At 36.1% G+C, this 22,554-nt stretch overlaps 1 protein-coding gene across 2 annotated transcripts in view; it reads left to right on the top strand.

The window, feature by feature from the left end:
* The window catches only part of CEP70 (centrosomal protein 70), a 79,841-nt gene that overhangs the window by 16,946 nt on the left and 40,341 nt on the right, over positions 1 to 22,554 (top strand). The window contains exons 3-8 of one of the 2 annotated variants that reach the window (XM_007464360.1): positions 4,409 to 4,464; positions 7,173 to 7,263; positions 7,388 to 7,511; positions 7,845 to 8,025; positions 13,999 to 14,168; positions 19,220 to 19,276. In XM_007464360.1, coding sequence (XP_007464422.1) covers positions 4,450 to 4,464; positions 7,173 to 7,263; positions 7,388 to 7,511; positions 7,845 to 8,025; positions 13,999 to 14,168; positions 19,220 to 19,276 — 638 coding nt within the window. In that variant the 5' untranslated portion in view covers positions 4,409 to 4,449. The remainder of the gene's footprint in view (positions 1 to 4,408; positions 4,465 to 7,172; positions 7,264 to 7,387; positions 7,512 to 7,844; positions 8,026 to 13,998; positions 14,169 to 19,219; positions 19,277 to 22,554) is intronic. The other variant, XM_007464361.1, reaches the window with a different exon arrangement.

The raw sequence follows: 22,554 nt of genomic DNA, 5'->3' as shown, positions 1-22,554 counted from the left end.
AAAAAAAAAAAAAAAAAAAAAAAATATATATATATATATATATATATATATATATATATATAGCAGTGTGTTTATGTCAGTCCCAAACTCCCAATCTATCCCTGCTCCCCCAACCATAAGTTCATTCTCTAAGTCTGTGAGTCTCTTTCTGTTTTGCAGATAAGTTCATTTGTATCATTTTTTTTTTAGATTCCACATAGAAGTGGTATCTTATGATATTTGTCTTTCTCTGTTGGACTTCACTTAGTATGATAATCTCCAGGTCCATCCATGTTGCTGCAAGTGGCATTATTTCATTCTTTTTAATGGCTGAGTAATATTCCATTTTATATATACCACATCTTCTTTATCAATGGACATTTAGATTTTCTTCCATGTCTTGGCCATTGTAAACAGTGCTGCAATGAACATTGGGGTGTATGTATCTTTTCGAACTGTGTTTTTCTGCAGATATATGCCCAGGAGTGGAAATGCTGGGTCATATGATAGCTCTATATTTTAGTTTTTTAAGGACCCTCCATACTGTTCTCCACAGTAGCTGTATCAGTTTACATTCCCAGCAACAGTGTAGGAGGGTTCCATTTTCTCCACACCCTCTCCAGCATTTATTGTTTGTAGATTTTTGATGATGGCCATTCTGACTGGTGTGAGGCCATATCTCGTAGTTTTGATTTGCATTTCTCTAATAGTTAGCAATGGTGGACATCTTTTCAGGTACCTCTTGCCCATCTGTATGTCTTCTTTTTGTAAAAAAAATTTATTTATCTATCTTTGGCTTCGTTGGGTCTTCGTTGCTGCATGTGGGCTTTCTCTAGTTGCAGCAAGCTGGGGCTAGTCTTTGTTGCTGTGTGCAGACTTCTCATTGCAGTGGCCTCTCTTGTTGCAGAAGCATGGGCTCCAGGTATGCAGGCTTCAGTAGCTGTGGCACGTTGGCTCAGCATTTGTGATGCGCAGGCTCAGTAATGGTGGCACACGGGCTTAGTTGCTCTGTGGCATGTGGGATCTTCCCAGACAGGGGCTTGAACCCGTGTCCTGTGCGTTGGCAGGCGGACTCTCAACCACTGCATCATCAGGGAAGTCCCTGTATGTCTTCTTTGGAGAAATGTCTGTTTAGGTCTTCTGCCTATTTTTTGACTGGGTTGTTTCTTTTTTGGATGTTGAGCTGCATGAGCTGTTTGTAAATTTTTGAGACTAATTCCTTGTCGGTCGCATTGTTTGTGAATATTTTCTCCCATTCTCTGGGTTGTCTTTTCATTTTGTTTGTGGCTTCCTTTGCTGTGCAAAAGGTTTTGAGTTTAATTAGGTCCCATTTGTTTATTTTTATTTCCATTACTCTAGGAGATGGATTGAAAAAGATATTGAGGTAATTTATGTCAAAGAGTGTTATGCCTATGTTTTCCTCTAAGAATTTTATGGTATCTGGTCTTACATTTAGGTCTATAATCCATTTTAATGTTAATAATGATAATAATAATAATAATAATTGCAGTGAACTGAAATGTATAAAATATGTTTAAATTCACAACCTCATACTAATATTAGATTTTTAAAACAGGATTATCTTCAGAAGATAAAGAACCAATTCATTTTCTTGAAAATCGGTAAATCAATGGAAGCACTATTAATGTGGGACCTTCTTGACATACAAGAACGACCCAGAGGAGAGGAAGCTAGGTTTCAGAGGCGGTTTACATCTGGTTCACCCTTATTCTGAGAGTTACAGCCCATCTAGGTAACAGTTTTAAATGGGGGAGTGACTTTGATTTTAGCATTCATTTTCACAGATTTTTCTTTGGATTTGGCAAATGCCTTCAGGGAAAAAGTGAGTTTTCATCTTCTTGATTTTATTCCCTTGATAATTCCTCATTATCTTATTAGTTCTTTAATGCTTTTAAGAAGAAGACATTTCTTTAACATAGTTTATTCAGCTTTTTTCATTGTCTTTGGAGGCAGAGTTGCCTGCTCTACTATTACCAAAAAGTAGGCTACTCACCTCATGGAATTTAGTCTTATCTAGACGTGTTCATATAAAACAAATTACACAGATAATTAAGCTGTGTAATTTGTAGAAAAAGTCTAAGATAATATACAGTGGTATGATTAGGTAAGATCTGTTTCATTCAGCATACTAATAATATATGGCAATGACACCAATTATAAGTTTCTATGTTTCAGGTTCTACATACTTTCTATATGTTGTCTGACTTAATTCAACCTATGAGATATAGGTATTACTGTGTTTTCTCTTTTACAGATGAAGAAATCAAGGCTCAAAGATGTTGAGTTTGTCCATGTCACACAGTTTAATAAATGGTTAAGCTGCTAGTCACTCAGGCCACCTGACTCTGAACTCTAAACCTTTATACTTTACTCTTTGTAGTGCTAGAAGAGCATATAAAAAGAGGACCTGATCTAGTCATGGGATCAGGGGAGATTTCCCTGAAGAAGGAAATATGAGTCGAGAGCTGAAGGTCAAGTATGAGTTAACTAAGTGAAGAGGATAAGAGTGCCTAGGCCTAGAACGTGGAGGGAGATGACACTTTGAAGATTTGAAAGAAGTCTGGTGTGGCTGTTAGGGAGATTGTCAGAATATGTGGCTCCACACTCTTGGGGGATTCTCTTACATTGATATTTACTCCCCTTATGTCTGCTACAGACGTATTCTTCCCACTTTAAAACTGGCTGACTCCTGATGGTGATGCAGTAGGAAGAACACAGCATCACCTCTGAAGTATTCTTGCCAAAAAATACTGAACCTGAATTTAGTAAAGCCTTTAGATGTAACTAGTTTACAAGAGATACAGGGGATGAAGAAATATGTTAAATGATAAGAATACAATAAGCCAAATCTGAAATGTGAGTAATTCTATAAGACAAATGGCCTATTTCTTCAACAAATAAATGTCAGGTTAAAAAAAAAGAGGGTGGGGGAGACAAGTGAGATTGTTACAGATTAAAAGAAATTTAGGAATGCTATATGCATTCCTTGAATAAAAACCCCAAAAGACATTTTTAAGACATTTGGGGGAGAATCGAACATGGGCTAGATATTAAGTGAGAGTAAGGAATTATTAATATAATTGGGTGTGACAGTGGTATTGAAGTTATGTTTAAAAAGAGTCTGTATTTATTAGAGATGAATACTGAAATATAAGTGGGTAAGGAAGAAATGAAACAAGTATGGAAGAATGTTGGTTATCATTGAACCTGTATTAATGGATACTTGGGTTCATTGTACTCTTTCTCTACTTTTATGTATTTTTGAAAATTTCTCTAATGAAAAGTTTAAAAACTAGCTGAAAGGTGATAGCCGTTGAAGTTGGCTGATATTTTTGAGAAATATCTTTATTTAAAATAAAGGTCAGAGGGGTGAACATAATGGGTGACTTAGTTGTTGGAGACCAGAATTTAAAGGGGAGAGAGTACTCTGATGTCAAGCAGCAAAAATGGCAGAATTTGAGAATTTGTAGCATGTTACTAGGTTTAGCTGAAAATGAATTATTGGTGGCTAGTAAATTGTTTAGTTGGATTTCACTATCTGAATCAGATATAAAAGGACACAATGGTGCTTTGCAAGATATACTGAACTAGCAGCGGGGAGACCTACTTCTAAGGAATCTTGGGAAGATCATTTTACCTCTCTGGGTCTCAGATGGTTTTAGCATCTGATATACTGGTACAGTTCTCCCAACACTCTCTCTTGCCAGCTCTGGGCAGCTATAGATTTTGGAATGAACAATTTCCGAGGTTCTCTCAAGCTCTGAGATTCCATGATGCTAATGAATGTGTGTGTGTGATTGTGCCTCTGCAAAGGAGCAATTAGATATCAAAAAATCCAAGGAAATATTTTCCTACAGAGTGGCACAGTCTTAGACAACAAGAGCAAGTGATGGGAGGGTATACTTAATATAAACCTTTGTGTGTGCCATACAGAATCCTTTGTTGCTAGCTTCTTAGCTACTTAATAAATAATGACCACCTAAGAATGGGGCACGTCATTTACCCTTCGAATTAGTCCAGTGAATTGTTAGACTGGCCTGTAACTTTGGGTCAGACACAGTTCTTTTAGTTTTTTGGGGAAGCAGCTTGCATCAATTTATTTATTAGCATCACTTGCTTTTCATATTATCTAGTTAAAACAAATAGTTTTCTTTGTGTGTATGTATGTAAAACCCCATAATGCTTTATTTCTGGAGGAGAACATTATGAAATTCTTGAAATCAGTTTTCTTAGAGGTCATAAAAGTTTTGACACAGGAATACTTAAATTGCCTAAGAGTAGTAGGTTCTTTTAGATGTAATTTCCTTTAACACCTGCTGCACTTTTTTCTTAATTTAGGCAACTCACAATTTTTTATTGCCAACCTCTACTTCCTTTGACTCTACAAAGAAAATTTTATATACAGCAGCCCCTAAAGCCCAGGAGTCCAGCAAATCATCAAACGGACTCATGACTGAAAAACAGGTAAACCTAAAATATTTAAAGCCAGTGTTTGTCAAAGTATATGTCAAAGAATACCACATCTACAAATGTGAAAAATCTTAACTTTCAAAGGCTGCTGTAGTAAAATCATTTTGGGAAATGATGGGTTAAAGACTATTAAGTGATACCATTGTTCTAAGACTTCATAATACAGTAAGTCCCCTACATACGAACCTTCAAGTTGCAAACTTTCAAAGATGCGAACGTGCATCTGGTGCCAGCAAGGAACCAGAACCTGTGCTATCAACATCAGGCGTGAGTGAAATTGCAGCTTGCCCTCCGTCTCCTGCTGCTGACGATCGATCGTTCAGCTCTACCATCTCCCACCTCCTCTCCCTCCTCCAGTCAGTAATTCTTCCTGCCCTTTACTTGATACCAGCCCCTATATGCTAGCTGTTGTACTGTACTAGCGTACTTTTCAAGGTACTGTATTTTTTGTGTTTGTTTGTTTTTTATGTATTATTTGTGTGAAAAGTATTAGAAACTTATTACAGTACAGTGCTGTGTAGCCGATTGTGTTAGTTGGGTACCTAGGCTAACTTTGTTGGACTTAAGAACAAATTGGACTTACGAACATGCTCTCGGAACAGAACTCGTTTGTATGTAGGGGACTTACTGTACTATCAGTCTCCAAAAAGAGGCTTTAGTATACAGTATTTCCTACTTATTTAACACTAATCTGATGAATATTTCATTAGACTGGTGTTCTGCATCACATACTTCGGAAAATACCATTCTCAGCTATTTTCAGAATTTGCAAACAGTTCAGAATTTGCAAACAGTTATGTTTTTCTTTCTCTTAAAAGAGCTATCGAAGAACGATATGTGTAATTGGGTCATTCAAAATGTGTGACATTGTTATTTATAGAGCATTTTGTTTTTATGAGTCATAGTAGGCATCCACTTATATACTCACACAGAGCTTTTGGCTTATCAGCAATAATTTTAGTTCTGTGTCATTAATCTTTGTAACCAGAAGACATAAATAAGGGAAAAGGTTGTGGGAGGGAGGAGAATTATAGAAAGGATAAAGAAAGAGAAGAAAGCAGTCAAAAGGAAAGATTTGTTTGGCACTGTGAGTCATAGTGCTATCAGAGAGTCATCATAATAATTTGTTTTTTGTCTTGATAGATTTTTTTAAATTGAAGTATAGTTGATTTGCAGTACTATATTAGTTTCAGGTGTACAACACAGTGAATCAGTATTTTTACAAATTTTACTCCATTAAAAAATATTATAAGGGCTTCCCTGGTGGCACAGTGGTTGAGAGTCTGCCTGCCGATGTGGGGGACACGGGTTCGTGCCCCGGTCTGGGAAGTTCCCACATGCTGCGGAGTGGCTGGGCCCGTGAATATATATATATATATAAAAGAAGATAATGGTTATAATTCTCTAACTATGTGGTGTATCCTTGTTGCTTATCTATCTTGGTAGATATTTTAATGTCTGAGGGACATTTGGATGTGGAGAATACTTTTAAAAATTGTCTAGGTGGGTGGGAGAAGTTGTCTAAATTATTAATCTTGAAGTTATTATATTTATGTACTCTACACTAATGAAAATGTATAAAATATATTTTTTCAAGCATTTAAATAGATTGAAAATTCACTCAAATTATGTTTTCACAAATAAATAAGATACTTAAGGTATTTTAAAAAAGAACACAAAGTACCTCACACAGTGATTTCAAAATTGATCATTGTACTTAAATTAAGAGCCTGTTATAAAACTGTTAAGATCATGGATTTAAATGTGTCATTAAAAAAAATCTCCATTTCTGTTCTTATCTGTATTTTATGTTCTTATTTTTCTTCCCATTGTTAGGTTTTTATTTATTTTAGTTTTTATTTTTTTTTAATCTAGAGAGTGAGAGTTACCCTCTCAGGTTTATGGTGTAAATACATACTTAGAATCAGCAATACAAAACTTGAGTGTCTTTCAGAATGATTCGACTAGAATCAGTTACCTGGATGGGCAGACTCCTTTTCATAGTTAGTTCCTTGTATAATGGATAAGTTCTATCTAAATTACTGGCTCTGTTAAGTCAGATATGTTTTGATTTTGCTGTGACCCTAGTCAGGATTAAAGTGACACTTGTTTCTTAGTGACTCAACCTTTCTTTACTCTTCAATTAATATAACCTAATTTGCAGCTTTTTATTTTGATTGGGGCCTGGTCTCGTTCAGTTAAATAAAAAACCTGATGACGGGACTTCCCTGGTGGTCCAGTGGTTAAGACTTGGCCTTCCAATGCAGGGGGTGTGGGTTCGATCCCTGGTTGGGGAGCTAAGAACCAACATTCCTCACGGCCAAAAAACCAAAACATAAAACAGAAACAATATTGTAACAAATTCAATAAAGACTTTAAAAAAACAAAAAGCCAAAAACCTAAATTGTTTGTTTCACTGAAATTACAAGGTTTTTAATTTTTATTTAATTTATCCATGAAGGCCTATATATGAGTATTCTGGAATTATATAATGTAACTATCTGTGCTTCTTTGCATCCTTTTTAGTCTCTTAATTTTGTTAGAAACAAATTTGTTTAAATTTTAATCATTATATGTATAAAAATTCCTATTAAAGCTTTTGGAGAAAAAATGTGTTATTCTGGAAACAAAGGAAATTATATACAAGGGTATTTCTTCACCTTATATCTTAAAGTTGATCCTTTTCTCCCTCGTAATTGTAGCGGGAAGAAGCAGAATGGGAAAGCATAAACGTGCTGTTGCTGATGCATGGCTTAAAACCTTTATCTCTAGTCAAAAGAACAGATACGAAAGGTAATCAGGTCCTATTCTTGCTTCTTAAGATAAAAATGTTCTTTTTCTGTTAAAAAATTTTTGATGTTAAATTTTTTTCCTTATCTTTATTTTTACTATGTGTATTACATTTCAAAAAATGTAGATCTCATCATTTTTGACAAGCAGTCATCACAAAGGATGAGGGAGAATTTAAAAACTTTGATGGAAGAAACATCACGTCAACAGAACATGATCCGGGAGCTCATAGAAACTAATAAGCAGCTTAAGTAAGAAATTGGAAAAAAAAGATCTCTTTTCAGTTGTTTGTGTACAAGTGGTATGCATTCTAAAAATAATTCCCTTGAAAAAAATCTTGAAATTTAATTTTCCAGTTTGATTAAATATTAAATTAAAAATGTTTTTAGTAGGTAAATCTTTTGGTAATAGCTTAGCTTATATATGTAATGGTATCCTATATTTCTTCAGTTGGTTTGTGTTATAGGATAGAAATTTTAAGAATGCAAAGAAATTTTAGAAACTCATTGTGTTGTTAGATGGATATGTTTGTTGATATGTTTTATTTTTATTACTAAGGGAAGGAATTGTGTGTCTGTTATTAGAAATGAACTTCAGCTACAACACAGCCGAGCAGCAGATCAGGAACAACGAGCTAATGACTTGGAACAAATTATGGGGAGTGTGAAATCCAAAATTGGTGAAATGGAGGATGAATCCCTAAATAGGGTTTGCCAGCAACAGAATAAAATAAAAGAACTTCAAAAGGAGCATACAGCTTTACAGGTACTGAGCTAAACATTTTCTTACATGATGGTATTAAGACAGCTTGTCAGGGTTACAGGTGACTTCGTGTTGCTTAATTCAGTGGTCCTTATCTTACTTGACCTATCATTGTCGTTGCCTTGAAATACTTTATTTCCTTCGTTTCCAGAACATCCTGGTTATTTTTCAGCTCCTTTGCTGATTCTTCTCGTCTTCCTAACCTCTTAGTGTTGGATTCCCCAGACCTTTCTCTTTCCTATAGATTCTAACTCCCTTGGTGATGCTCAGTCTAATTCACAGCACTTTTAAATCCATAGTGCACACCTCTTCCCTTAATTTCAGACTCACATCCTGCACTTGATATCTACTTGATATCTCTACTGGATGTCTAATAGACATCTAGAACTTTTTTACATGTCTAAAACTGAGTTCCTGAATTTCCTCCCCAAACTTTCTTCTTTTAGTCTCCATTCTGGTCCAAGTCACCTTCATTTCTTTCCTGCTTCTCTCTTGGTTTCCCTACTCCCACCCTTGCCTTTTTCAATGTGTTCTCAACATAGTAGCTCAGAACACTCCAATGACTTTCCTTTTTTTTTTTTTTTTTAAGAGGAAAATCCAAAACTCTTACCATGGGCTTACATGATCTGGCCCCGTGTTACCTTCTGACTTCATCTACTATACCTCTTGCATATTCTGCTCCAGCCACAATGATATTCTTGCTTTTCTTTGAAATTTTCCTTGACCATTCTCACCTCAGGGATTTTGTACATTTTGTTCTATCTTTTCCCTCTGCCATGCATGCTTTTTTAAAGATAGCTGCATGGTTTGTTTTCTGTCTCCTTACTCAAGTGTCACATCACAATCTCTCAGGGATTCCTTTTTTGACTACTTTGCTTACAGTTGTCAGTCCTATCCCCCGCATATCATATTGCCTTCCATGCTTTGTTTTATCCATAGTCCTTAGCACCATCTAACATGCTAATATACTATATACACTTTGTTTTGTTTATATATCTCTCTGTGTTAGAATGTAAGCTCCATGAGGGCAAATAGTTTTGTCTATTTTGTTTAGGGCTAATAAAGTGTCTGCTTTATTATTGTAGATGCTCAATAAATACTTGAATTATTGAGTTAAATTTACATAACATTTATATGGAATATACTTTGTGATTTTAAGTTGTTTTATTACTTTTTATTGAAATAACAGTGTTATAACACTGAATACTTAATTTCCTAATGTAAAAAACCTCTTATTTCAAACCTCTGGTGTTTATTATGATTAAACGAAATAAATTTTTTGTATTTAGTTTTATGAGACATTACAGATACTTAGAAACATTATATCATTATAAATGCTTTTTGTCGGCACAACACTGTATGTACCTATTGCACACAGAGAGTTCAGGCTGCCTTAAAGGGACCACTACTCCTCAGGCAGCATCTGGATGTCCTCTCAGTTTATACTGGCAGCATTGGAAGGATCTGATGAGTTAATATAAATTTCAGGAGCCAGAGAGAGTCAGCCAGAGATACTAAGAAGTTCTGGTATGAGGCCTCAGACAGTTGGTGTTCTGCCCTCACTTAGGCTGCCAGCTTGGGGTGGACAGTGCTCTACCTGCTGGTATTGATCATCGTTCTGGAGAAGACACTGTCATTTTTTGATGGCCAAGTCTGTTTCTGTTATTCATCAGTCAACAAAATCTTTTACTGTTAGAACTTTACTTTTTTTAAAAAAATAAATTTATTTATTTTATTTATTTATTTTTGGCTGTGTTGGGTCTTTGTTGCTGGGCACGGGCTTTCTCTAGTTGCGGCGAATGGGGGGCTACTCTCCGTTGTGGTGCACGGGCTTCTCATTGCAGTGGCTTCTCTTGTTGTGGAGCACGGGCTCTAGGCATGTGGGCTTCAGTAGTTGTGGCACGTGGGCTCAGTAGTTGTGGCTCGTGGGCTCTAGAGTGCAGGCTCAGTAGTTGTGGCGCACGGGCTTAGTTGCTCTGCGGCATGTGGGATCTTCCCGGACCAGGGCTCGAACCCGTGTCCCCTGCACTGGCAGGCGGATTCTTAACCACTGCGCCACCAAGGAAGCCCAGAACTTTACATTTTTAGGTTTGCTTTGTTAGGTTGCTTTCCTCATCAATGGTACATTCAAACTCTCTCTACAGGGAGGGGGATTTTGGAAATATTTCTGTATGCATTTGATTTTGACCTTGCTCTCAGATATAGGACCATGCGGAAACCTGAAGCTCTTTAACTCATCAACTTACTGATGTGAGAAAGCAGCCATCACGTGGTACTGACAGAGGGAGATGAGGTGGGGGGAGAGCAGTGTTGTTTTTTTTTAAGGACGATGCCTATTTTTTTTTAGAGGTTGATCTATAAAAAATCACAAAGTCAAATTATTAAAATATAAGACTTATGAATGTACCACGGTTTTAGGCAGTTGAAAGAATAGATGCTTGAGGATTCATTGGTAAGAAGTGACTTGGAGTGGCATGTATTTTCTGTCAAGTAGTTCATCTGTTTTAAATGAATTATGGGCCATTAACTTTTTGTTTCAGGTCCCAGAGATTTGTTATGTAGCTTATAAATTGGTACAGAGGAGGTCTCATGTTCCAGTCTGCCGTGGGGGACAGACAGAATTAGGATTGGGATGTGAAAACCTGGTGTTGGGGTAGGGTGTCTATGCTATTTTGATCAACTGAAATTAGTTGCTTGCTTGTTTGTTTTTTAAGTACCTAAAGGGTACTTTTTATAGAATGTAACAGAAATTGGCAAACCCAAGGAACTGCTGCCCCTCAATGTTGCCTGATTGTCCAGTTCTGTTACAGACTAGTCATATATTCTGTACTGTACTAGTCAATCTGTGCTTTCTTGGGGAAGATGGAAGTGCTCCTGGAGAACAATTATTTCACAGTTTGAGGCACATTTTTCTTTTTTTGGCATATGCTTGTTTCCAATTTTAGAATGGTTTAGTGCTGCATATTTTGCAGTTGAGAGAAAGGAAACATTGATTTTGTGTGTATGTGGCAAAGAGATCTAGGAAATTAACATGTTTGACAATAATATTTTGAAAGATTGCTGTTGAGAGATTGCTGGGGAAATGCAGAAACTAAAAGACAACATTGTATTTGCAGTTTCTATGTTCTTCAGTACAGTTTCCCTTTTTCTGTACTTAGCTTCTGTGGATAAAGTTTGATAAACTTTTGGGTCCTCTAAAGATCTAAGCAGAAAATTTCAGTTTTAAGTCAATGTGAACAGTATCAGGTAGTTCTCCCTTTTCTTTCTTCATAGAGAGTATATGGATCAGGAAACTGATTTTTACTATTCTTTTAGTGGTTAACTCAAAGATTAAAATATGCACTCCTGACTTCTCAAAATGTAATTTTACTTTGTATTTTTTACCTTATTCCATGACATTGTAACAATCATAAAACAATTTTTGACATTCTCCAACTTACATTATTGTTGTATATTTCAATTCCATATTTATTTTTATTTTCTCTCCATACATGTACTGCTGACAGTTGAAATAGCACAAAATACTTCCTTCCTGTTATTATTTAAACTTTTAAAAAGCAGGAAAAAAATTTAGCTCTATACTCTGTGCCCTAATTATTATGTATTATCCAAACTATCTGGTGTAAAGCCACGAAGCTCTTTTTTACACTTCTCCACAAGTTCTTTAGCTTCAATTTTTTTTTTTTATTTTGTGTTGGATTCCTCTATTGACTTTAGCTTTCTAAAATACACAGGGAGCCATGAAATTGAATGTTTTTTAGGGCCAAATGAAAAAATAGATCTAATGTATATTAAAGTCAGCAAGATATTCCTAATACATGACTGCCTTATAAGTAACTGATATCTAGGTAGGGAGGAAAGAGATATAGGAAGGATGGCATGGGCTGTTAAAATTGTTACTGTGCCCTCTCCAGATTCTTGGACAGCAATACCATAGAAATGAATATTGCCCTCTCAAGATTCTTAGGCAAGCAAAGCTTTTTATTGAAAGGATAGCTTGAGCACAAGGGAGAAGGCGGAAAAGAGTGCCAACTCCTTGAGGACTTTCAGGGAAAGGGTTTTAAAGGCCGGGTGAGGGAGGGGGCCGCACAGTGCCTGATCAGCTTGTGCTCAATTCTTGCACTAGTTGGCATCAAGGTGAAGTTTCAAGTATCATCAACCTTCTAGTTTCAACCAGTCTGGTGTCTACGTGCTTGCAGTCAGAAGTTTTCCTCTGGTGGGGGTCTGCTTCCTGCAAAAATAACTTAGGAATGTGTGTCAGGCCTTTGTCTGTATCTGTCAGGGGACTGGGAGTTCAGTGACTCTGCTGTATGGCAGATTTATAGTCCCACTTTTGTCTTTTGGAAACTATGTACATAACATCAGTGGAACAGAGAGAATCTTTTATTCCTGTGGGTCTTTGGGTATTATCTCAGAGGCCCAAGCCTTTAGGCAATTTGGTTTTTTTTGTTTTGTTTTGTGTTTTTGTCGTTTTGTTATTTATTTATTTATTAGCTGCGTTGGGTCTTTGTGGCTGTGCCTGGGCTTTCTCTAGTTGTGGCGAGCAGGGGCTACTCTTCGTTGCAGTGCACGGCTTCTCATTGCAGTGGCTTCTCTTGTTGTGGAGCACGGGCTCTAGGCACGTGGGCTTCAGTTGTTGCAGCACACAGCCTCAGTAGTTGCAGCACACAGACCCCATCAATTGAGATGATCATGTTTTTTTTCCTTTTATTCTGTTAATGTAGTCTATTACATTGGTTCAACGTATGAAAAACCCTTTCTTGCATTCCAGGAATAAATCCCATTTGGTCACGGTGTATCATCCTTTTAATATGCTGCTGAGTTTGGTTTGCTAGTATTTTGTTGAGTTTTTGCATCATTGTTTAAGGGATATTGGTTTGTGGTTCTCTTTTTTGTGTGTTGTCTGGTTTTGGTATTAGGGTAACAGTAACCTCATAGAATGTCTTAGGAGAGATACAGTTGATTCTTGTATCTTGCTTTTACACCCTGCAACCTTGAAAAATTCAATCATTCTAGCTTCATGGCTAATTTATAGAGATGGAATTGGGACCCAAGTCATGTGGCTGTAGAGCTCCTGCCTGGTTTCCAAGGTGGGGCTGAGGCAGAGGATAAGTTCTGGGTATAGCTGGCAGTTACTGACAGATGGTATGGTACCAGGAGCTGAGTCTCCTTTTTCCCCTGAGGGTCTCTTAAGACTGTGCAAACTTGAGCCTATTGCCAGGTGAACATGTGCTTAGATATGGCATTGTCTTCTGAAAGTGGTGTGTCTTAGTATTGTGCAGGCCAGATGGGGATAGGGTTTCTCACTGAGCTTTATAAAAAGTGTATTAATAATAACAATGCTGGTACTGTTGATTATGAGCTTTCTAAGGACACTGAGAGGTGGAAACTATCGAATAAAGGAAAACCAGGCCGGTGATATCTCACTGAAGGCAAGAGAGTATTCAAGATTTACATTCCCTTGTATAAATCTTGGGGTACATATTATTTCTGAACAAATTCCTGGTTTCTCTGAGTTTGCAGTCTACCACATTACATGAATGCCTAAGATGATTAAACCATCTGAAATCCTGAATTATCGTTGATCACTTAAGAATTTCAATTTTAATTCTTGGTTCTTTTTGACATCCTTAATATTGATCTCTTTCTGATTGTTATTTTCATCTAAACATATATATAAAATTATATCAGTTTTATGGAGATTGAGTTCTTTTACTTATTATGAAACCTTGAATGCATGCAATTATAAGCTATATTTTCCCCATTTTACACTGATTTTACTTGTTATAGTTTTTGCATTTCTGACATATCAGTGTTCCTGGAGCTTGCACCCATTTAAAAGCAGGCTCAGTACTGAAGTTCTTGAATGAAGCAGCCTGATAGAAATTGTGAGGATAGCTTTGTGTACAATATTGTTAGGACAGCATGTCCTTGATGTATATATCGTAATTATGTTTTTTGAAAAATTTCTTACAGGCAAAATGTGAACATTATAAGAAAAAACGAATGGAGCAACAAGAGACTATTGCTTCTTTGCAGAAGGATATCTGTAGATTAACAAAGGAGGACGAAGAGCGCATCATCACTCAAAACAGAGTGTTCTCCTATCTCTGCAAGAGAGTTCCTCATACCATCTTGGATAGACAGTAATGTTTGCTACGTAAATTGATATGTAGCTAGAGTCATCACTTTTTTAAAAACAGATTTCATCTTGGGTGTGGTTATATCTCTTTTAAACTGGTGAAGTATTCCTCTCCCTCTTCTCTGCTGTTTGTTTGTTTGTTTGAAATGTCATTAACTTTTTGAAGAAAATGGTCAGTTGTCCTGGAGAAGTACATGCTAGATTTGTCTGTTTGCTTCCTTACTATGTCATTTAATTTATTCTTCTATCTCCTATGTTGCCTCTAAACTGGAAGTTAGAGCTAAATTCAGATGCAAGTATTTTTGGCGAAATACTTCATAGGTGGTAATTTATGCTTCTAATTATAACATATCAGGAGGCACATAATGTCTAGTTGACCTACTCTCAGGGATGATAAGATTGTTCAGGGGTTTAAATAATAACAATCTGATCCTTCCACTATAAAATTTCTCATCATCCTTTCATCTAATGGTTTCCCCCATTGATGATCTTATTTTCAATTCTGCTATCCCTTTGTTTTCTTTTTCTTTTTTTCCTGGAAGTCTTCCATTTAAAAAAAGAACCTTTCCTTTTGAATAGGGGCTATTTGGTTGCCCTATATGGTTTGTTACAGGGAAGCGCAATGCTCAGTTCTTTCATTTTAATTCTAATTTTTCAGAGAAAGCAGTGGTTGTCCTAATGATCTCCAATGATAATAAGATTTTTGGTTTGTGCCTATCTCTCTTTTTTCAAAGGTTGTTATTAACTTGTGGGGTTTTAATGACCAAATTATCTTGTCTTTGGCCGGTGGGATCTTTATCATGTTGGTATTATATCCCTTAGACCCAACTCCATTAATCTTTGTTAGATTTCTTACTTTTAGGCAGAAGATACATCCTGTACATTTTTTTGCCCTAGGAGCTCTTTTGAGGAATGGAGTTAGGTATTTGTTAAAACTAACACTAAACATTTAAAATTAACTCATTTAAAATGAATTAATTAGACATTTCTCAAAAGAGCTCTGGTTCCTTTTAGTCAGGAATGGTTTTTAGAGACCACAGTTTGAGTGTTTAGGTTGCTTATCTTATGCTGTCATTGATTTTAGGGCTTTTTAGTGGCAAGTATCAGGAACTATATATATTTCTGAGAAAAATTTCTAACTGAAGTTAACACTACTGGGTTTTTATTTAAACTCTGATTTTACATTTGTAACAGTTTTTTTTTACACTGAAAATCCTTATTCCTAAGAATAATATCATAATTATTTAGTTGCTTTATCCTATAATATAGAAAAGTAGTTTCAAAATAATAATACCAGTATTGCTACTAACAATAAACCAACTGAATGAAATTTAAATTTCTTTGCAATTATCTTCGACATTAATAATATATTCCACTCTGGGTACAGTCAAAATATAGTGTTCTAAAATATCTTGAAATATTTCTTTTCTGTGTGTTTGTGGCACCAAATTAATATACAGTTAGGTTTACTTGTTTCAGTTTGTTTTCAGTTTTTAGGGCTGGCTTTTTAAATTTATTTACTTTTGAATATGTAAGATGTTTATACAATTATAAAGTCAAAATTGTAATTATTTATATTTGGAGAGGTTTTGTTTTCATTCCCATCCCCTTAACCTATTCCTTACTTCTCCCTATAGATAATTTTTTTAGTGTTATTTTTAGCAAATACAAACAGTATGGATATTATATTTCTTTGTATAAAAGATAGCACCTTGTTCTTTTCACTTAATAGTATAAACTAGTTACATTTTAACTAGTCTTATGTGTTTACATAGTAGGATTGGGGATTTTTACTAATTAGGTATGTCTGTTTTATACTATAAAAATAAATGAAGTCACATATAAGTTAAAAACAAGTTGAAACTATAGATTGTTTCAATAATTATTTGAGAGATAATGCACACATATACATGTACACAAATATATATACAATTTTTATCCTTTTGAAGGACGAACAAGGATAAAAATATAAATAATAAATAATTTAAATAACAAAATGTAGTTGGAGGTAGGTGTGAATAAATAGAAAAGCAAAGAAAGGAAAATAGGAGTAAGGAAGAACAAAAAGAAGGAGAGAGATAATTACAGTGGGAGAATAAGGTAAGAAGAGAGATGGAGGAAGAAGAATGAAAACAAAAACAAAATAACAGGCAATTTGAGTGAGTGAGAGGGCAAGAAAAAGGGAGAGAAGTATTGAGAAAACTTACCAAGTACCAGATGAAGTCAAGCTAATTCAGGTGTGAATTTGTCTGATGGCCTAGAGATTCTCCACTTTATTTGGTTTTTAATAAAACAAATTTTCAGTCTGAGCACAGAACTTAAAAATTGTGAATTAACCCTTAAATAAAAATGCATCAGTTGTAGCCACTACAGCTATTGTCAAAAGTTACAAAGGCATTGGACAAAATAGTATAGTACATACACAGATGAGTAAAGCCATGTTTGCTGCATTTATGGACCTGATAGCTTGTTGGGTAAATAGACACATACTCAGGTAAGTAAAATAAAAGGCACATCGGTATGTGCTGTAATGGTAAGGCAGACAGGATACTAACTGGGCGTGGCATAAGGAGAGCTTAGTTTCCACTGAGAAAGATGGAGATGACCAGAAAGACTTCATGAAGGAGGTAACTTGTAAACTAGATTATTAGGAACTGTAGAATTTTTTTTTTAACACAATAAAAGAGTTTAATAAGGTGTCCAGTTTACAAAATAAATCTGTAAAAATCAATAGCTTTTGTTTTACACCAATAATAACCTGGCAGAAAATGTAATGGGAGGAAAATTCCATACACAGTCATAACAGTAAATATGCAATACCCAGGAACAATTCTCCTGAGGTGTGTTGAAGTCCTAGACGAATGCTTTAAAATTTATTTGCAGACAGGAAGACATATCATGTTCCTTAAAGGGAGCAGTTGATGGTAGTTTGAATTTTGTGTGTTGTAATTCTCATTACACTTGTATTAATTTGTTCTGGCATCTGTATTCCCCACGATGCTGTAAGCTCAATGAAGCCAAAGACTCCGTGTCATTCCCTGCTGTGTTCTAGTGCATGTCCAAGAGGAATTGTAGAGTTTTAATAGACGTTAATGAGGAAAAGGGTATTCTAGTTAGAGAAATATGGTGGCTGGGAAACAAAATGTATTTGGGAGTGGCAAGTAGTCCAGGTAGTCTGAGAGGTCTGGAGCGTAGGGTGCACAAGGTGATGGTATCTTAGGAGACAGTATGGAAGGAAAGGTGTGCTGAAACTTTGAGGGGCTTCAACTCCAGGCTGAAGAGTTTAGGTTCTACTTTCTGTGTAGCAGGATTAAAAAAGCCCAGGATTTATGAGCAAAAAAATTAAACCCAGAGACAGACAAATTAGTGATCAGTTTTCATAGTCTAGTTGGTAGATAACAGAGGTCTACAAAGAAAAAAGAAAGGAGAGAGATACTGCAGAGATGGACAGGAATTGTCTAGACTGACTGACTGTAGATGTTGAAAGAAGGAGAACAGTCAAAGATAGCCAGATTTCAAGGGGAAGGAGGATAATGGGTTCATTTACGAACATTAGGCACTTTACGTCAGCCACAGAGAGATATCAGGCCTACAGTTAGAAAGGCTGAACTCCAGAGAACTTTAAAATTTAGAGAGAGAAAGAAGAGACAGAAGAGAGGAGTTACGTTTGGGTGTCAGGCTAACCAAGGAACAAGAGTGTTTGAAGAAGGAGAGGGTGGTAAGAAGTGTTACATGCCACCTCATTGGTTTGTGTTTGCCTTCCCACTGTCTTATTTGCTCAGAATTCCCGGTAAGTCCTCTTTAAAAGTTTATTGAAGGTAGAGGTAACAATCATTCAGGATGAATGAAGTTTGCCATGAAGGAAAAAGATAGAAATGGAATGGTAGCATGGGGGAAGGAAGGGGTGAGAGGGCTTGTGAAGTATATAAAGGAAATTAAAGCATATTTGCAGGATAATATGAAAGCTGGTATGTGTTGGGATGGGGAAAGTTGAAGAGAAAGAATAATCTGGAAAGTTATGATATTAAAAGCACAGTTGGTTGAATTAGCTCTGAAAAAAAGGAGATGGGTAAGTTTCCCAAGATAGGAGTGAAATACTATACATTCTTGCTTTAAAAAGAATAATATGTGAAAGTATAGTGTTATTTTATTTTTCTTTGAGGATTTTTTGAATTACAAAAGCAATATGTGCTTTTAGAAATTCAAACAATATAAAAGTATGTAAAGTAAAATGTTATAGACCTGCTTACCCCTCCTAATTTCCACATCCCAGAGATACCACTTTTGACAGTTTGGTTTTTGTTCTTCCTAGTGTTTCACAGCAATAGTGCTGTTGGCTTTTGGGTGGGACCATTCTTCATTGTGTAGGGCATGATGAGCATTCATCATGTTCATTGATGAACTTTTAAGCATCGTTGCCCCCTCACCAACTATTCAGTGTGGCAACCAACAGTGTCCCCTAGTTGTGGTATTATCCCTCAGTTAAGAACCCATAGAGTTCATTTTCAATACATATACAGATTCATTTATAACTATTTTCTTAAAAAAATAGAGTAATATTATACATTTGGCTATGCAACATTTTTTAACCTTATCAGTTCTCATTAGGATGTACAAATTTACATTGTCTCTTCTCATGCCTCATCATTTTCTATAATATGGATGTGCCATTATTTATTTAACTTTTCCCTAGTTGACAAATATTTAGATTCTGAGTTTTCACTCATAAATAATGGTGCATCAAGCAACTTTGTTCATCTCGAGTTACAGCCTTAGGCACATATTTCTGTGGGAGTGATTGCTAGAGGTAGAACTGTTTGGACAATATGCATTTAATATGTTGAGATTTAATGTCTGTGGTTATTTAAAAATATATACATTAAAATTAAAATATATGGCATAGTGTGATACTTGCTTCTGGCAAAAATCACTTAAATTTTTTATAAATTTGCAGATAACATGTATGTTTATCACTGTAATTTGAAATTGTATAGAGAGACTAGTAAATGTTCCAATACCACATTTTGAAAATAATTCAACTTACCTCTTTTCTAGGTTGCTTTGCCTAATTGATTACTATGAATCTAAAATTAGAAAATTTCATAAACAAAGGTACGACTAGTCCTGTATTACAATTTTTAAAGTTATTATCTAGTCATGAATTACAACAAAAGTTTCTATGGGCTTTTGAAACAAATATGCTTTGGAAATCTACTTGATATATGTGTAATTTACCTAATATGTTTAACTACAAATTTCTTTTTTTATAAAGATCTTCAAGACTATACTTTACCACCACTTATGTTAAAGTATATTGTTGCATTTATATTAAAATATGTATATTTAATCATCACCAAAGTATCGGTCACAGAAGAAATAGTATTTTTCTTTTGTTGAAGTATTATAATTTGTTCTACTGATGTCATCTAACCACTAGATAGTTACTGAGTATATTGAAGTGTGTAGGGTTGGATTAGCTGCCTGCCAAAGTACAGCCTAATTAGTATGCAGATTTATATGAGATAAAGATAAAATGTCATAGTGAAAAATCAAGTATATAGAGTAAAACACAGTTGTCACCTCTGATTAAAGAAATAAGGGTAAAGTTTAAAAATAATGGTCTTTGACTAACCACAAATAGCTGAAAGATATCTAAGGCCAAATAATCTAAAGTGCTTTAATATAGTCATTTAAACAGTGGCTATTCTGTTTCATTGTTTATAAATGGAACAGTTCTTTTAACAAATATTTGAGCACCTACTTTCTGCCAAGTTCTGTTTTTGTTACTGAACAGATAAAATAGATAAACTAGAATAAAGCAGATAAGTTCTCTGCTTTCATCAAGCATACATTGTCTAGTATTCTTGCCCCAAGAGTACTGACTCCAGAAACTCAGTAGGACTGATGGCAGAGCTGTGCTGGTTGCTGATTCCTTCTAGCACCTTGGGGACTCTTAAGAAAGAGCGGGATGGAGGGAAGACGGGAAGAAAGAAGTGAAAAAGGAAGGAAGGGAAGAAGAGAAAAGAACTAATGATAGAGCAACTCCTTGCTTTGTTCTATCCAGAAAGTAGTATTATACCAATTAACTTCAGGGGCCTTCTGATTTTCAAAACTGTGTCTTTTAGATGGTAGGCATGGTGTTAGATAGATTCTAGAGATAGGACAAAGTTTTGTTTGTTTGTTTGTTTATCTTGGCTGCATCAGCTCTTCCTTGCAGCATACAGGATTTTTTTTATTTTTATTTTTTGCGGCACACAGGGTCTTCGTTGAGGTGCATGGGCTTCTCTCTAGTTGTGGCGTGCTGGGTTTTTTCTCTCTTTAGTTGTATCGCGTGGGCTCCAGAGTACGTGGGCTCTCTAGTTGAGGCACGCAGACTTAGCTGCCCCGCGGCATGTGGGATCTTAGTTCCCCCACTAGGGATCGAACCTGCATCCCCTGCATTGTAAGGCGGATTAGATTCTTTACCACTGGACCACCAGGGAAGTCCCTAGGACAACGTTTTGAACACAATCCTTAGCTTCCAGGAGTTTGCAATCTAGTAAGGGAGATTAAATGTAAACTCATTAATAGTTAAAAATAATATGAGACTTAAAAGACACTAAGGCATAATGTCACAATAGAGTAATTACTAAAAACTGTACAGACAGTAAGTAATACAGGAGTCGATAGCAGGGACAAATTTGTTTTAGATGCAGTAACCAGGGTAGCCATTACAAAGCAGATGGGGGTTGTGCTTGAGGTTGAAGAATAAGTAAAATTTGAGAAAGCAGAAAGGCAAAAAAAACACTGCTTGTATGCTTTGAGCAAAAGTTCATAGATGTAAGAGAGTAGACTTTTTTATGGTACTATAAGCCAGTTTGGCTGGACTTCATACAGGACCAAGAGTGAGCTATAAATGAACAAAAAGACATCATTTGCCTTGGAAAGAAGGAAGGCCCTTTTTCCTTTGATACAGAAAAGCTGGTGATGAGGTTGTAGGTATGTGTATTAGGTGGGGTTCTAGAGAGAAACAGAACCAATAGAATGTTCATTTATATACAGAGAGATATTTATTTTAAAGGAGTTGGTTCATGCGATTGTGGCAAGTCTGAAATCTGTGAGGCTGGCATGCAGGCTGGAGACCCAGGGAAGAGTTGATATTGCAGTGCTGAGGCTGAAGGCAACCTGAAGGCAGAATACCTCCCTTCTTGAAGATTTCAGTCTTTGCTCTTAAGGTCTGTAACTAATTGCACAAGGCCCACCCACATTATGAAGGGTAATCTGCTTTATTCAAAGTCTATTGATTTAAATATCACATCTAAAGAATACCTTATGGCCATATCTAAACTGGTGTTTTTTTTTTTTTTTTTTTTTTTTTTTTCTTGCGTTATGCGGGCCTCTCACTGTTGTGGCCTCTCCCATTTGCGGAGCACAGGCTCCGGACGCGCAGGCTCAGCGGCCATGGCTCACGGGCCCAGCCGCTCCGCGGCATGTGGGATCTTCCCGAAACGGGGCACGAACCCGCGTCTCCTGCATCGGCAGGCGGACTCTCAAGCACTGCGCCACCAGGGAAGCCCTAAACTGGTGTTTGACCAAGTAGCAGGGCACCATAGCCTAGCCTAAAATGAACAATCATAGTATGTAAGAGTAAAGAGAAGGCAAATGAATAATTTCATTTGAGAGGTTGCAAACTGTTAAGCTCACAGAATCAGAAAATAATGAAAATGAGTAAAGCAGGTGAGGTGGGAACTGTGGCAAATTGGAGAGCTGTGTACCATCAGTATCAAGGGGGCAGTTAAACTGTACACTCTGTGAGGAATGTGAGCCCACTGTAGCTAAATCTGCTTTTTTGAGAAGTTAGAATGTTAGGTTTATAAATGAAATCAGATTTTTAATGTTTGCAACTAAAACTCAGTGCTCTACAACATATTATATGGTCCAGACTGAATGTTATTTGAAACCTTTGCTCTATATCTTTAATAAATTGTAATCTGGATTCAGGAGTTGGTTGACTTTTTTTCTGTAAAGGGCCAGACCGTATGTATTTAGGCATTTTAGTCTATATAATCTCTCACCACTGCTCAACTCTGCTGTTGTAGCATGAAATGAGCCATAGACAATAAGTAAATGAATTGACATGGCTGTGTTCCATAAAACATTAATTTAAAAAAGCCTGCTAGATGTAGCCCACAGGCAACAGTTTGCTGACCACCAATCTAGATGATGAAGAGAGAACATTTGGGATTTGTAGTAAGAGTAGAGAAGATTTATAGCCATCATTGAAATGTCTTGTATAGAATGTGGTGTGAGAGGTTGCCTCTGAAGTTGTGCAAACTGGCATTCTCTGACTAAAAATAATTAAAGGATTGAGGCCATTGGGGGTGGTGGTGTTGAATCTGGTTGTCATGAAT

The sequence above is a fragment of the Lipotes vexillifer genome, unplaced genomic scaffold (genome assembly GCF_000442215.2).
Source record: "Lipotes vexillifer unplaced genomic scaffold, Lipotes_vexillifer_v1.1 scaffold957, whole genome shotgun sequence".
Classification (NCBI taxonomy): Eukaryota; Metazoa; Chordata; class Mammalia; order Artiodactyla; family Lipotidae; genus Lipotes; species Lipotes vexillifer.
The sequence above is the reverse complement of the archived record's forward strand: the minus strand, read 5'-3'. Positions and strand labels throughout refer to the sequence as shown.